This window comes from Microplitis mediator, chromosome 2 (genome assembly GCF_029852145.1).
Source record: "Microplitis mediator isolate UGA2020A chromosome 2, iyMicMedi2.1, whole genome shotgun sequence".
NCBI lineage: Eukaryota > Metazoa > Arthropoda > Insecta > Hymenoptera > Braconidae > Microplitis > Microplitis mediator.
The window spans coordinates 14,664,397-14,678,388 of NC_079970.1; the positions used below are offsets into that span (position 1 = coordinate 14,664,397).

At 28.4% G+C, this 13,992-nt stretch overlaps 1 protein-coding gene across 3 annotated transcripts; it reads right to left on the reverse strand.

The window, feature by feature from the left end:
- Positions 1-757: 757 nt before the first annotated feature.
- LOC130663757 (protein phosphatase 1 regulatory subunit 16A) lies at positions 758-13,583 on the reverse strand. Of its 3 annotated transcripts, none has more exons than XM_057463195.1 (10): positions 13,244-13,582; positions 11,209-11,472; positions 10,832-11,134; positions 10,046-10,188; positions 9,618-9,743; positions 9,467-9,542; positions 9,176-9,393; positions 8,934-9,102; positions 5,242-5,533; positions 758-5,161 (listed from the first exon to the last, which is right to left on the reverse strand). In XM_057463195.1, the coding sequence occupies exons 2-10, from the start codon at positions 11,435-11,437 to the stop codon at positions 5,158-5,160; spliced, it is 1,560 nt and encodes a 519-aa protein (XP_057319178.1). In that variant the 5' UTR covers positions 11,438-11,472; positions 13,244-13,582; the 3' UTR covers positions 758-5,157. The 3 variants fall into 3 exon arrangements, 2 of the variants coding, with proteins under 2 accessions (XP_057319178.1, XP_057319177.1); XR_008989246.1 differs by lacking the exon at positions 758-5,161 and adding an exon at positions 8,531-8,617 and having other exon boundaries at positions 5,395-5,533; positions 13,244-13,583; XM_057463194.1 differs by lacking the exon at positions 13,244-13,582 and adding an exon at positions 12,738-12,863 and having other exon boundaries at positions 759-5,533.
- Positions 13,584-13,992: the final 409 nt, after the last annotated feature.

The following is a 13,992-nucleotide window of genomic DNA, read 5'->3' on the forward strand; positions in this document are numbered from 1 at the left end:
ATAACTCTTGAACGGATGAACCTATTTTGATCTTTGAGTTGTCATTCGACGCGGCTTGTTAATATCTTGAAGCTGTAAAAATTTGAGCTTAATCGGTAAGGTGCATTCGGAGATATTTCAAAAATAAAATTTTTTCAAAAATGTTTTATTTGGATAACTTTTGATTTGCTCAATGGATTGATTCCAAAATCCAATCAGCTCTAAAACTTTATAAGCCGCGTCGAATGCCACCTCAACCATCAAAATCGGTTTATTTGTTCAAGAGAAACCGTAAACGAAAGAATTAAAAAATGTTTTTTTCGTTTTTTTTCAATTTCTCAAAAACGACTCGATAAATCAATTTCAAAATTTGATCAGCTTTAGAACTTGATAAAACGCGTCGATTTTCACCTTAACCGTCTCAATCAGTCAATTCGTTTAAGAGATATCGTTGGAGAAAAAATGGTAAAAAACGGTTTTTTTCCGGAAACAACATACAAAAGTATTTTCGAGCTTGAAAATGTATTCACAACAATGTTTTCGAGCTCAAGGAGCTCGATAATAACCGGATGTTTTAGGGCTGGCCCTTAGGGTCAACCGATAGACCGATTTTTTTCATTCAAAAACTCATTAATTCAATATCAGATTAGACGTTTATAAATAATTTCACTGAAAGTGTTTTGAGAAATATAATACAAAACAATAAATGAAAATGTAATCAACATTTACAATGATAAAACAGTAATTTGATAGATTCATTCATTTATTATTCAATACAATTTGTACAATTTATTTACCCATGAAAAAATGACAATTAATTGCTGAATTAACTGACTAATAATTGTTGAATAAATTAATAAATTAAATATACAAATTAATTTATAATGATAATAATAATAAAAAATAAATTATATTATCTTTAATTCTATATCAGTTGTTCGTATTTCAATGGATTCAACTTAATAAATATCCCAAATCATACATAAAATGCATTGTATACACATCTGTGTATATATAATATTCCATAATAAATATACAATAAAAATGTGTAATGAACACAAAAAAGTCACTTATGAAAAAAAATATTAAGCCTATAAGAATACTTATAAAACAAATGGATTAAAATTTAGACTCATTCAAATACTCAATTTAAATTATTATACATTATTGTTCTGATTTTCTGATGTTAAAAAACATGGTAAATTAAGTTTTCTTAAACTTGATTTGTTTTAAAAGTAAAAAAAAAAAGAGTGTTTTAAATATAATTAATACGGAATGTTATTAATTGTACTTAAATAATAGAAAATGGAATTTGTAAATAATTATTCACACGGAAAGATTGGAACCCGACTGGTTACTGTTCTGCACCCGACTCAGTACGGTGCTGGAAAAAAATGCTCGATTGTAAAGACCACAGTGATTACTGTGCCGTGTGCGGAACCTGACTGAGTCGTGTGCGCATATCACTCAGTCAAGTTTCGCACAATAATCAGTGTGGTGCTGCACCACAATCGAGCATTTTCTTCCAACACCGTACTGAGTCGGGTGCAGAACAGTAACCAATCGGGTTCCAATCTTTCAGTGCACATTCATTATAATAAAATTTCCCGAATGAGTATACAAGATAAAATGATTTATTCAACAAATTCTAAATTTAGAGTATTCAACAAAAAATATATACAATTACTAAATTCAACGTAAGTTAAAAATTTTTTTATAATTAATTCATACGACTTCAACCGATGTATGATAATTTATTAATTTTAACAATCAATGCTAAGTTTTATTTTTCTCTTATACTTATAGTGTTTTAGTTTGTTCTATTTTTATTTAGATTTTTTGATCCGTTTCAATCTTAAGATAGAAAATTTTTTATTAATTTTCACTTTCAACAACTTCGTCATAACTATCAAAAAACTTTGTTTTTTTTTATCATGAAAATATCTATACAGTTAATATTAAATTTCTCTATATTATGTGAATTCGAAACAACATTCATTATTAAAAGTTTTTTAATTTTGATTTTTTAAATTTATCACTACTGCTTATAATTTTTACATTCAGTTTGGAATTGTAATTTAAATAATTACACAATTATGGAAAATTTGTTTTTTTTCAATTGACCGGCGCTACATTTTTTTTCTTTTAGTTTGGAGACACCGAAAAACATGAAATTTTATAAATTTAGTTCAAGTACGTGGTTTTGAAGAATGAGCTTTGGTTTTTTTTTTTTCTTTATGGATTCATAAATATTAAAGTACTAAGTATCCATAGTTAAGTACTTAAATACTTATAAATAACAATAATATATTCTATCGTTGTAAATTTCGGAAGAATTAAGAACGTGTCAATAACTCGAACTATTAAAGTATCATAGTTTGAGATTCATACTTTAATATTATCAGCGTTATGATATTTCAAACATTAATGTTAAGTAATAGGTACGTGATGTTTCAATGAATAAGAATCGAGATATTAATTACGCAACAATTCGATAAAATCATTAATTAAAATGTCTTAACTATTATTCTACTTAATACTTATTTCAATAAAAATTATAAAAAATATTACTTTGCGCCTCTATTAATCACAACACTTTATAGACCAGAGAGAGACACAAGTCTCACCGGCCAAGATATAGTACTTTTAAGTAACGATTATAGTTAAACATAATTATAATGAGCAAATATTTTTACACTGATAGAAAACTATCTTGATTCAAGAAAAATTTTTATTTTCAAATTCTTGTTTCAAAATTTTTAGTTGTTTTAATTCAAGAATTAAGTTCTTGAACCAACAAATTAAAATTCTTAGATGGAGAAAAAAATTATTTGTTTGGGAATTTTACTCTTTGTTCCATTGAAACAGAATATATATTTCGCTTGAGAATTTCTTGCTCTTGGATTAAGATAAGCAAAAATGTAAGTTGAAGACATTACCGACTTATTTCGAGAACAACGCGATTTTTAAAACAAGAATCGATTTCCCTGATAGCCAAGTTGGCGATAAACTGGCGTCAAACTAACAGCCGTAACCTGTCGCCAAGTTGGCCACAAAAATTGGTATTTCCAAAGTTGACGGAAAGTTGTCTTCAATTTTCTCAGAAACCTGCCTTCGAATTGCGACTCTTCACTGGCGCCAACTTTCTGAGAAAATTCTTTAAAAAATCCCTGGTCACTACACCTTGCTCAGCAAGTTTTGCAGTGAAACATTTTCGGCTAACTTGACGACAAGTTTCTGGCAAGCCTCGGCTGGATAATACTTGCGCGCAAGTTGATGCAAATCTACTACCGTCATCTGAATGTAATTTGACAAAAAAAACTTGCCGTCAATTTGACGTGAAACTTTTAATCAACTTAACATCATCGTCTGACAGTAACACTTGTAGTCAAATTGAATTCAAGTTACAGACAATTTACAGTCAACTTAAAGGTAACTGTTTGCTCTCCAACATTTTCCTTTAAATTGACTTCAGAATTGGCAGGGTGTGGAGTATAGGGTGAGGACAATCGAATCGATTGTAGCGCCTGCAGTGGACGAAATACGCGTTAAATCGCACTTGTCTTGTGAATAGTTAAATGAAAGCAATGTTAAAAAATAAGAACAAGTAGTTGTTGTGTTGTTAATTGCAAAAATACTGACAGAAATAGTAATTGCAAGTTTTATACATTTCCATCCATGATATTCATCTTTGGCTAAAAATTATTACGGGGAATTTTTTTAAATTACAAATTTTTAACCCAAAGTATTTTTAATTGTTGAGTTTTAAAATTTAAAATTACGAATAATTTAAATCACTTCAATTTCTTTACTTAATGCAAATTAATAATTTTAACTTTGAAAAAATTATAATTATAATTATTTTAACTCGTTTGTTATTATGACTATTATTGTTGTTATTATTATTATTACAAGCTAACCTTATGTCGTTCAAAATAATATTTATTTTGTATTTATTAAAATTTTTTATACTTATTTTTTTCAGTACAATCTACTCTATATTTTTCCACCTTTCAAATGCGGTATCACACATATATTTCGCAATCTTTAAAAATTTTAATTATTTGTTTATAAAAACTTTCCGTATTCTCTCTGTGCTTTTTGAGGATGATTTAATGCGGTCGACAGATGTCGTTTTCGTCGCGCACCTTGCCAATACGGCAGTAGCTTGAAGTTAACTTGTGGTTAAGGCTGGGCCGCACCTAACGAAATCTCGAATTTAATAATTCTAATTATTTATTAAATAATTATCATAACAGCAATTTTTTTAGCTTCTCACTCAAAGCAGAAGACGAACTTTCTCGGAAGATTTTTATCACCCGAGTCCCATAAATATTCAAAAAGTAATTAGAATTCTTAAATTCGAGATTTCGTTAGGTACGGCCGAGCCTTAAGGTGGCTATCAGGGTGGCCTTGCTTGAAAAATTCGATGGTATCTATTGAAGATGATATAGTTTCGGGTCAAGACACAAGAATTATCCATCGAAGATATAAAATCTTTAGAGCTGAGAAAATCTAAATCAAGACAAGAATTTCTTAAAGCAACATAATTGGCTCTCTTAAAAAATAAATTCTTGGCTCAAGAAAATATTTCTTAATTCAATATAAATTTTCAATCAGTGTATTTTTTATTCTTTTAAATCATAAACCATTTTCTGTATAAGCGAAAATGTTTCAAATCATTTTTTTAACTTGTAAAGCTGATAATTCATATTTTCTACTAAATTTATTCAACTGAGAAAAAAAAATATTTTTAATAAAAATTTACTACTAATTTTATGAATATTTATAATCCTTATACAATTAATTAGCTGTATCATAAAAAAATGTAGAAATACGAATAATATATAAAATAGAAAAATGTTTTATCGAAAATATATTTGTCTATTTGCAGAAATAAATAAATTAATTAACAAATAATATAGAGCCGTACGAAAAAAAAAATATGAGATATTATCTCATAATATAAATGCATATATGCAAATCTTATGAAATATTTAAAAAAAATATCAGCCAACAGTTTAAGTACATACGCTTTTTGTCTCTATTCACTAGAGAATAAATATAAACTTTTTTAAATGAAGCCTTTGCTTGTTACTGATTTATATATTTATATAATTACTTAATGATGAAAAATATATTTTTCATTGGACGTAAAAAATTTCACATTTGATTATTTTACCTATAATTTATAGCATTATTCGACGTGGCGTTAAAAAAACATTTTTAGACATTGAATCTAGCATAAAAATTAAAACTCACATTACAACACAACAACGTTGTTCCGTATGACTATCTCCAATAATTTCACTAGTATTTCCAGAAAATCGTTGAAAATCATTCGCAGTTAAATCATTATCAGATGTTGAAGAAACTGGAATACCATTTCCATTAGCATCTACCGTAGGATTTGTATGCCGACTCTGTGCCCGTTGTTTCTTCAGATCCGACAATGATTTGACGAAAACTACAGACACATGTATGTTGATCTTGCCATTATTATCACTTTCATAAATTGGTTGTTGTCGGTTGACAGGCGAGTCAGGCCCTGTGACTATCAAGGCAAATATATAAATCTAGCTAAAATTTATCTTACTTGTTTTAATTTTAATTGTTTACTTTTAAAAAATTAAGTGTTTTATATCTATTTTAATTGATTTTATGACTCAAATTACTATTCTATTAAATTATAAAATTAATTATGTTATGCAAATTCAGACTTTGTGAACTATCATTATGTAAAAGACATACAGATATCAATTATTTAAATAAAAATATTTTTAAATTTAATTTAAAATATAACGCATCCATAGTTAGGAACTTCTAAGTATCATAATAAAATTACTACATCCCTGGCGGTTTTGAATCACCCTGGAAACAGCCTGGAAACACCCTGGGAGTGGAAATACGGTGGAATCACGGTGGATCCACGGCGGTTACACGGTGGGTTTTTTGTCATTTTATCACCGTGATTCCACGGTGGTTACACGATGCACCCACGATGGTTACACCGCGTAATCACCGTAAATACACCGTGGAATCTCGGTGAATGCACCGTGGAATCACGGTGGATACACCGTGTAACCATCGTGGAAACACGGTGGTAAAATGGCACAAACCCACCATGTAACCACCCTGGACCCACCGTTTTTCCACTCCCAGGGTGTTTCCAGGCTGTTTCCAGGGTGATTCAAAACCACCAGGGATTAAATAAGAGAATAAATTAAAAAAATGAATTATATAATATACAGTTTAAAACTGTATTTTTTTTAATAACAATACTAAATGCGTAAGAATAAATAATAGCTACTTAATTAGCAAACCATTTATTAAGTGGATTTTTGTGGTAACAGGACTAAATATCTACGTGGAAATTTCTGGGAAGATGTATTAAGGGGGACCACTAGCGTGACCGCCTAAAAAAAAAATTTTTGGGAATTTTTTTAAAGAAAACTACTGCATGAAATGTTTTAATGCTTTAAGGATAATTTGTGGATATAGAATCAATACAAGATAAAATTTTTGGACAAAAAAATTCATAATTTAGCGAGTTATTCACAATCTCTCAACGCCCCCCAAAAAAAGGCCCCCCACTGCTGCAGTGATAGTGACTTTCACAATGCATGAAATCAAAAAAACCAAAAAGTTTATGAAACTAGGAGGTATTTTCCGTACCGTGACTCTTGTGCTAAGGTAAAAAATTCAAATTTAGCAAAATGGCGGAGTTTTTAAAAATAATTTCAAATTTTGCGCGAAAATTTGATGATTTTTGGCCTGCCAAAATTACATTTTTGATTCGATCAAAAAATTGGAGGTTCGTGGTACGTAGAAACATCTATAAAAGAAGATGCAATTCGAATCAAATCGATCGGATTTTTTCTCTTCGAATGATAACTTCAGCAATTTTGAAAAATGTATTTTTGAGAACCGATAAGCGGCTGCTCTTTAGATGACTGTAAATCAAAAAAACTATTCGCGATATGCACTAGAAATTTTGGTATGTTATTTTTGAAGGTATAGACGATCGAAATATGCAGAACGAAACAAAAAAAGATTTTTTCAAAATTTTACACTAGTGGTCCCCCTTAAAACCATAATTTGGACATTGAATATTAATGTAATTTAGTCGTGGATATTTAGTCATGTAACCGTTTTTCGTGATTTCTAAAAAATTTTGATAAACGGAACAAGCGGTTTATTAATTACGATATCGCATGCGAAATGCCAAAAGAGCGTATAAAAATTTTTTTTTTCGCCAATCACTTTGCAAACATGTTCTAAGCTTAAAAATGAAAAAAAAATTTTCCAAAATGCCAAAAGGGCGTATGTCTCAAATTATACGCCTTTTTGGCTCTAGGAACTTAAACATTTTGTGATCCAAAGCCAAAAGGGCGTAAAAAAATTTTTTTTCTAATCGCCTGTCAAACATATTCTAAGCTGGAAAATGAAAAAAAATGTCGAAGCCCAGAAAGCGTAGTGTTCATTTAATCGGATTTTATTACCAAATAAATATTTAATTTTAATGCTCCAGAAAATGAATTATGATTTTAATTGAAATTGAAGAAACTATGAAATACTATTCGCTACTAAGGCGAGAAATTTTAGAAAGGTTTGAGTATATATTTTAACGTATGGTAATCATTTTTCAAATCATTCAGATGTTTTGAGTTTTTTTATGTTATAATCATTTGAAGAAGTTCATTTTTCTTTGTTTGAATCACACAAAATAGCTTTAGAAAGAGTATAGAAAAAATTAGGTGATTTTCAAAAATTCATGTACTTGAAGATCAGAACGTTTTTCGTGGAAGGAAAATAAAAAAGCAAAAAAATTACACGAATTTTATTCATTTTTGTTGCGTGGAAATCGTTTTGATTTTCAGGTATATAAAAATTCTACATAAAGTCAAATAAAACTGAAAAAAACCCACTTTGCCCCTTTCTACAGTTCAATTTTTCACCTTTCATATTTATTCTGATATTGCTTCATTGATATAGCATTATTTTCATGTTTTGTAATTAAAAAAAAGTTTTTTCTTATACGCCCTTTTGGCATTTCGCACGCAATATGGATAAGCATAAAGAAAACTACTTTATAAATACACTTATCCAAAAAATTAAAGGAACCTTATGATTCCGGAAAAACCGTGGCTCAAAAAATAATTTTGCTGGAAGATCTTCAACATAGAGATTTCAAGCTTCAATTTGCTTTTTTTATTTTTTTAATACGATCATTTTTCACAAAAATACAGCCTTCCAAAAATCACTAAAAAATTTATAAAATTTTCTTGTTCCTGTAATTTTTTGGATAAGTGTATTAGAACATGCATAAAAAGTTTTTGTCATGCTAAAACTGTTAAAATTGAAAAGTTTTTTTGAACGAGATTTTTTAGAACCACAATAATAATAAATTATTCAATATGTTACAAATAAATAAAAAATTACTGTTGTTGATTAATATGAAATATATTAGTAATTTGAATAAAAAATTTAATGAAAAAAATTATTAAAAAATATTGTATTTACATGCCATTAAATTTTAAATAATACGCACCGGAAATTTACAGACAAAACAATAGCATGGCCGATAAGTATTGTTAACCAATAGTCAATTAAACGAATAAGAAGGTAACATAAAAAACTGACCTCAAAATTTTATGCCAAGGGAGCAGCACGCATTGGTAGAAAAAAAAAAAAAAAAAACCAATAGATCAGGAAGATGAGAAACGAATTAAATGAAAAAATATATTTACAAGGTAATTATAAATGATAATGTAAATACAATAATAAATCGAATTCGCGAATTTTTTTTTTTAATTTTTTAAAATTCACAATTACAAAAACATTAGGAAAGTTTTTTATTAACTCAAAAGAGTTTAATTATTATTATTATTATTATTACCACAATATTCTACTGAACCACAACCAATATAAGCTATAAAAGGTTTGGAATGTACCTGAGTCTTTGTCAACATCTTCATGAAGAAACGAATCATTGTCTTTGCCTTCCGGACCTCGACGCACTGCTGGAGTTAATGCAGTAGAATCTGATTCTTCTGTTTTATCTTGAACGTTTGAATTATTTGCTAAAATTATCGAATCTGTTGGCTTAGTTGGAGCATAAGTCTGTAATAAAAAAAATTAAATAAAATTAATTAGCCCCATAAATTTTTTATTTATTGTAATTTATCTCAATTACTTGTTGTGCTTGTAATCTCAATCTAGCCTCTTCTTGTGCGTCTTTTTTCGTCGTGAGAACTTTATCCCTTATAGATGTACGTCTCACGCTTTGTGTTCTAGTGTTGATGCTTTGTGATCTACGTACACGCCGACTCTGTGCCTCACGAAGTTTTTTACTTTCCTGTTCTGTTTTCAATTCAACTATGCGCTCTCGAATTTCAGGATCTTCACAAATATCTAAACCAAATTATATGAAATTTTATACTATCTAACTATTAATTATTATGTTGTATTATAAATTAACTAGTACCGGCTGGTGTTTCATCGTGCTTATTTTTTGCATTCAAATCAGCACCGTTTTGAACCAATAGTTCAAGAACCTCTAACTATAATAAATAATAAAATTATAGTTTGACTGATTGAAAAACAATGATATTTACAAAATATAAATGATGACTTACATGACCCCAGCAAGCAGCTGCGTGCACCGGTTGCCACTTATCATTGTCTTCAACATCCGTGGAAACATGTTGATCCAAAAGATATTCGACGACACGAAGATAACCATTAGCTGCTGCTATATGAAGCTATAAAAATAAATAAAATAAAAATCTGTCTATCGGTTGACCCTGCGGGCCAGCCCTAAAACTTCCCGCTGTTTTCGAGCTCAAGCAGCTCGATTTGTTCCAAAAATATCGTACAACAAAGATTCGTTTACACGCTCACACACGCGGACGTCTATCGAGAATCGGACCGAAACCGATAACTTCCCTTTTTTTTTAATTTTCAATTTTCATAGCGGGAAGTCAATAAACAATACAATAATTACTATAATTAATTAAAAAAAATAGTTTTTTTTTTTCATCATAAATTCCTTGTTAATACATACAGGAGTAGCGCCTTGATGATCTTTATATTCTAAATCTTGACCTAACGATACCGCCTTTTGTAAATCCTGTAACATCTGAACCTCTGTCGACGCACGAGTTTCATCAATCAACTCTTGCGTTACACCTCGACTAGCCATTTCACCTAAATATTAAACAAAATATTATTAACGTCAATTAATAAAGAAAGAAACCTTATGTACTGTTACATTCTGGGGTATTACCCCAGATTGATTAAAAATATAAACAAATTTATATTATTAATTAAAATGTTCAGGTTTGACATCATTAGGGTGTCTATAGACCCCAGGCGTGTCCGTCGTCTATTATTAGTGATTATGATTTGTTATAAATATTTGATTAGGGTTATATAATAAATGTTACACCAAATTTACTAAATTTAGGTATGTTTTAAGTAATAAAATTAAGGGTTAAGTCAGTCAGTCACTGTGACTTAGATATTCGTTGGCTGACTCCTGTTCTGTCTCCGCAGATCCAGTACAAAAAAATGATAAAATTATAAATCCTCCAACGTCGCATCTCAGGTTACCCTAGAGAACGTCGTCAAGGCCCGGGTCTGCCTTGCCATGAATTTAGACTACGGGCCACGACGGTGTTCGCGGAAATCGCTTATCTGCTGTAGTTACTCTGTTGAAGAATTTTTCTTCATCAGAGTGATCAAAGTTTTATTATATATTACCAAAAGAAATTTAAAAATTTTAATTTAAATATAGTTAAAGCCAGAACGTAACAGTACATAATGAAGCACACATAAAATATTAAATTACCTTCTATACAATCTAAAGTTCGTTCATCTTCACAAATGTCATAAGGCATATTTCCATCAGCATTGACAGCTAGTAAATTAGCACCAGATGTTATTAAATAACGCACAAGATGTAAATGACCACAGGTAGCAGCAGCATGTAAAGGAGTCCACTTTTCACTGTCTTCAGCATTAACATTGGCACCAAACTCAACAAGTAATTTCATCATTTCTTCATTGTCATCAATACAACATTGATGAAGAGCAGTTAAACCATCCTCATTCGTCGAATCTGGATTAACACCTTTTTTCAACAGCCTTCGTACTGAAATACCAATTAAAAGTATTTTAATTTTAACTTTAAATTTATCAAATAATTAACGTTAATTTTTGAAGTACCTTCATCAATATCATTTCTAGCTGCAGCTTCTAATAACATGACACTATCATCAAAGAAGATGCTTCTTTTATTACTTGGATGTTTTGTCTGATGACGCAACCATTCTTTTTCTCTTTGGCGCCAAACTTTAAGCTGCTGAAGCCTGCGATGTCGAGCAAGATGTAATCGCTCTTGCGTTGTCAATCTTTCCACATGTACCATCTCAGCAACTAGGTCTGAGTGCTCCATGATTGTGAGTTTACAATTTTTACAGGTATATTTACCTACGAATTAATTTTTATAAAACCACATCATATAAAAAATATAATTAGCAGTTAAGTACCAGGAAAATATAAATTTATAAAACCACCTCGGTTTTTTAAATATCAAGAAACCATTATAGTTTATTTTAAATTGATAGACATAAGCAATTTTTTTTAATTTTTTATTAAAAAAAAATATGATGAAATGATATTTGATATACTTGACAAGTGTTCTTTCATATTTTTTCGCGCGACTTTAGGTAATATTTACACAAATGTTATATGAGTTTTATTTTATATAGAAAAAAAAATTCTATTAATTATTAAAATTAATAATTTATACAGCTGATAATTAATAAATAATAATTATCAAAAACATAACAAATATTCGAGTAAAAGAATATTCACAGCACTTTGTAAAAGAAGCATTGAATAAAAACAATCATTAAGAAATATTTAATATACCTGTTAAATTTATTTTACAATTAATAAAACTCATTTATTTATTATCGATTTTATTCAACTAAACACAGAATATTTAAAATTTTTAATTAAAAGAAAAAAAAATTTTACGCAGAAAAAAATAATTTATTGGTTCAAGAAAATTTTCTCTCGTCCCAAAAACATTTTTGTTTTCAATTTATAATGCAAAAAATTTTTTAGGGGAAATAAAAATTTTTTGCGCCAAGAAATCCTTTTTTTTTGTGCATTAAAAATGATGTTGAAATTAGCAGACAATTAACAATTTTCGGATTTTTTTTCTACGATTTAATTTATAAAAAAATAAATATATGCAAATATAGAAAATTTAAAAAACTACAGGTGCAATTTTATGAAATATTTTTTTTCTTTGGAATTTATGGTTTTAAAAAAAATCAAAAAATTATTGGATCTCGGCTAACTTCAGTATCATTATTAAAATACTTTTAATACTTAAAAATTATATTCAACATTTTATGCAAAGCCTTCATTTTTTTTAAAAGCTACTAAAAGCATACATTTTTTTTTTTAATAATACACTCTTTAAGCCTCTTCTGTTGGAACATGTTTTATGACTAAAAGATAATTCATGAAAAACAATCTATAAGTTGTATTAATGTATTAAAATTTAGTTAATTTACACTTTGTTATCACCTTTCTACCAGCGAAAAAAAAAAAATTGAATAAAAATTTACGATACAATTTATCAATATTTATAACTATATAAGTAATCGAAATTATTTTTTAAAGATAACCTCTGTTATATTTGTATATTACACATCTGCATAAAAATCAATATTTATTACCATTTTTTAAATATTCGTTATACGCAATTATTAACCAAAGTAAAAATTTAGAATAAAACTAATGAAATGAACTGTTCCATTATTGTGTAATCAATGCAGTTATCAAACACTACTATCAGTCTTATCTATTACTGTCATGCTACATTCTTTATAATTAAAAAAAAAAAAAAAAAGGATTTGCAATACAGGTGAAAAAATAATTAATTTGTCTTTATGTATGAAATAAATACTTTTTATTAATAAAATAAAATAATTTTTTATAAAATAAAATAGTCTACAATTAGAAAAAAACTAATAAATTAATAGTAAAATTTAAATAAATTAAAAATAATGGATAAATAATAAAATTAACGGTAGAAAAAAGAAATATGCTGACATTTCCGGGATCTTTACAGGTCACAGTAATTAGTGTCATGCTCGCTCATATGGATATCCCCCACATTCATACCATAAACTCAAGTATATTTACACTAAATTTATCAAGTAATTAATTATTAAGTACGAACCTTTTTTTCTTACAATATCATATTAATATTATCAAGTCATAGCTTTTGTCGAAATACTTTAATTGTTTTATCACTTTTTAATTATAATATATGCGACAGTAAACATGAGGAATGTATAATTTAAATGATAAAATACAAAGATTAATAATATGTATACTGTGTATTTCAAACATTATTATAAGTTATAATATACTTATAAAAATAATACAATTATTTTCACAACCGAATAATAGTCTGTATCTTAAAAAAAAGATACATAAAATGATATAAAATGCCAACGCACTTGCGCGCACTTGGCTCCTTAGTTTACCTCATGGCAGCCATGACTAACCTGTAGCCATTATCACTTGCGCGCGCCATTCTTTTTATTTCTCTCACTTGGGATATTCTTAACGTCTATACACCTCATATTTATTGTTGTTCATTTTACTGCATATACAACCTGTTGTTATTCTAAGCAGTAATATGTTGAGTATATCTAATAGTTATATAATTTATATTAAACCCATTGTTATGTTAAGGCTGGGTCGGATCAAATGAAATCTTGAATTTAAGATTTCTAATTACGTTTTGAATATTTATGGGACTCAAATAATGAAAATCTTCCAAGGAAGTTCGTCTTCTGCTTTTTGTCGGAAGTTCAAAAAATCACTGTAATGATGATTATTTAATAAATAACTAAAAATCTTAAATTCGAGATTTCGTTAGATCCAGCCTTAAGATTAAGGAACAAGTTAAACCTTAATATA

Bases quoted from the DNA above. Each gene is read 5' to 3' on its own strand.
- LOC130663757 (XM_057463195.1), bottom strand. From the start codon at position 11,437: ATGGAGCACTCAGACCTAGTTGCTGAGATGGTACATGTGGAAAGATTG. The intron at 11,135-11,208 runs GTACTTCAAAAA...TTGGTATTTCAG, and splicing joins TAGAAATGATATTGATGAAG to TACGAAGGCTGTTGAAAAAA. The intron at 10,189-10,831 runs GTAATTTAATAT...TTTAATATTTAG, and splicing joins AACTTTAGATTGTATAGAAG to GTGAAATGGCTAGTCGAGGT.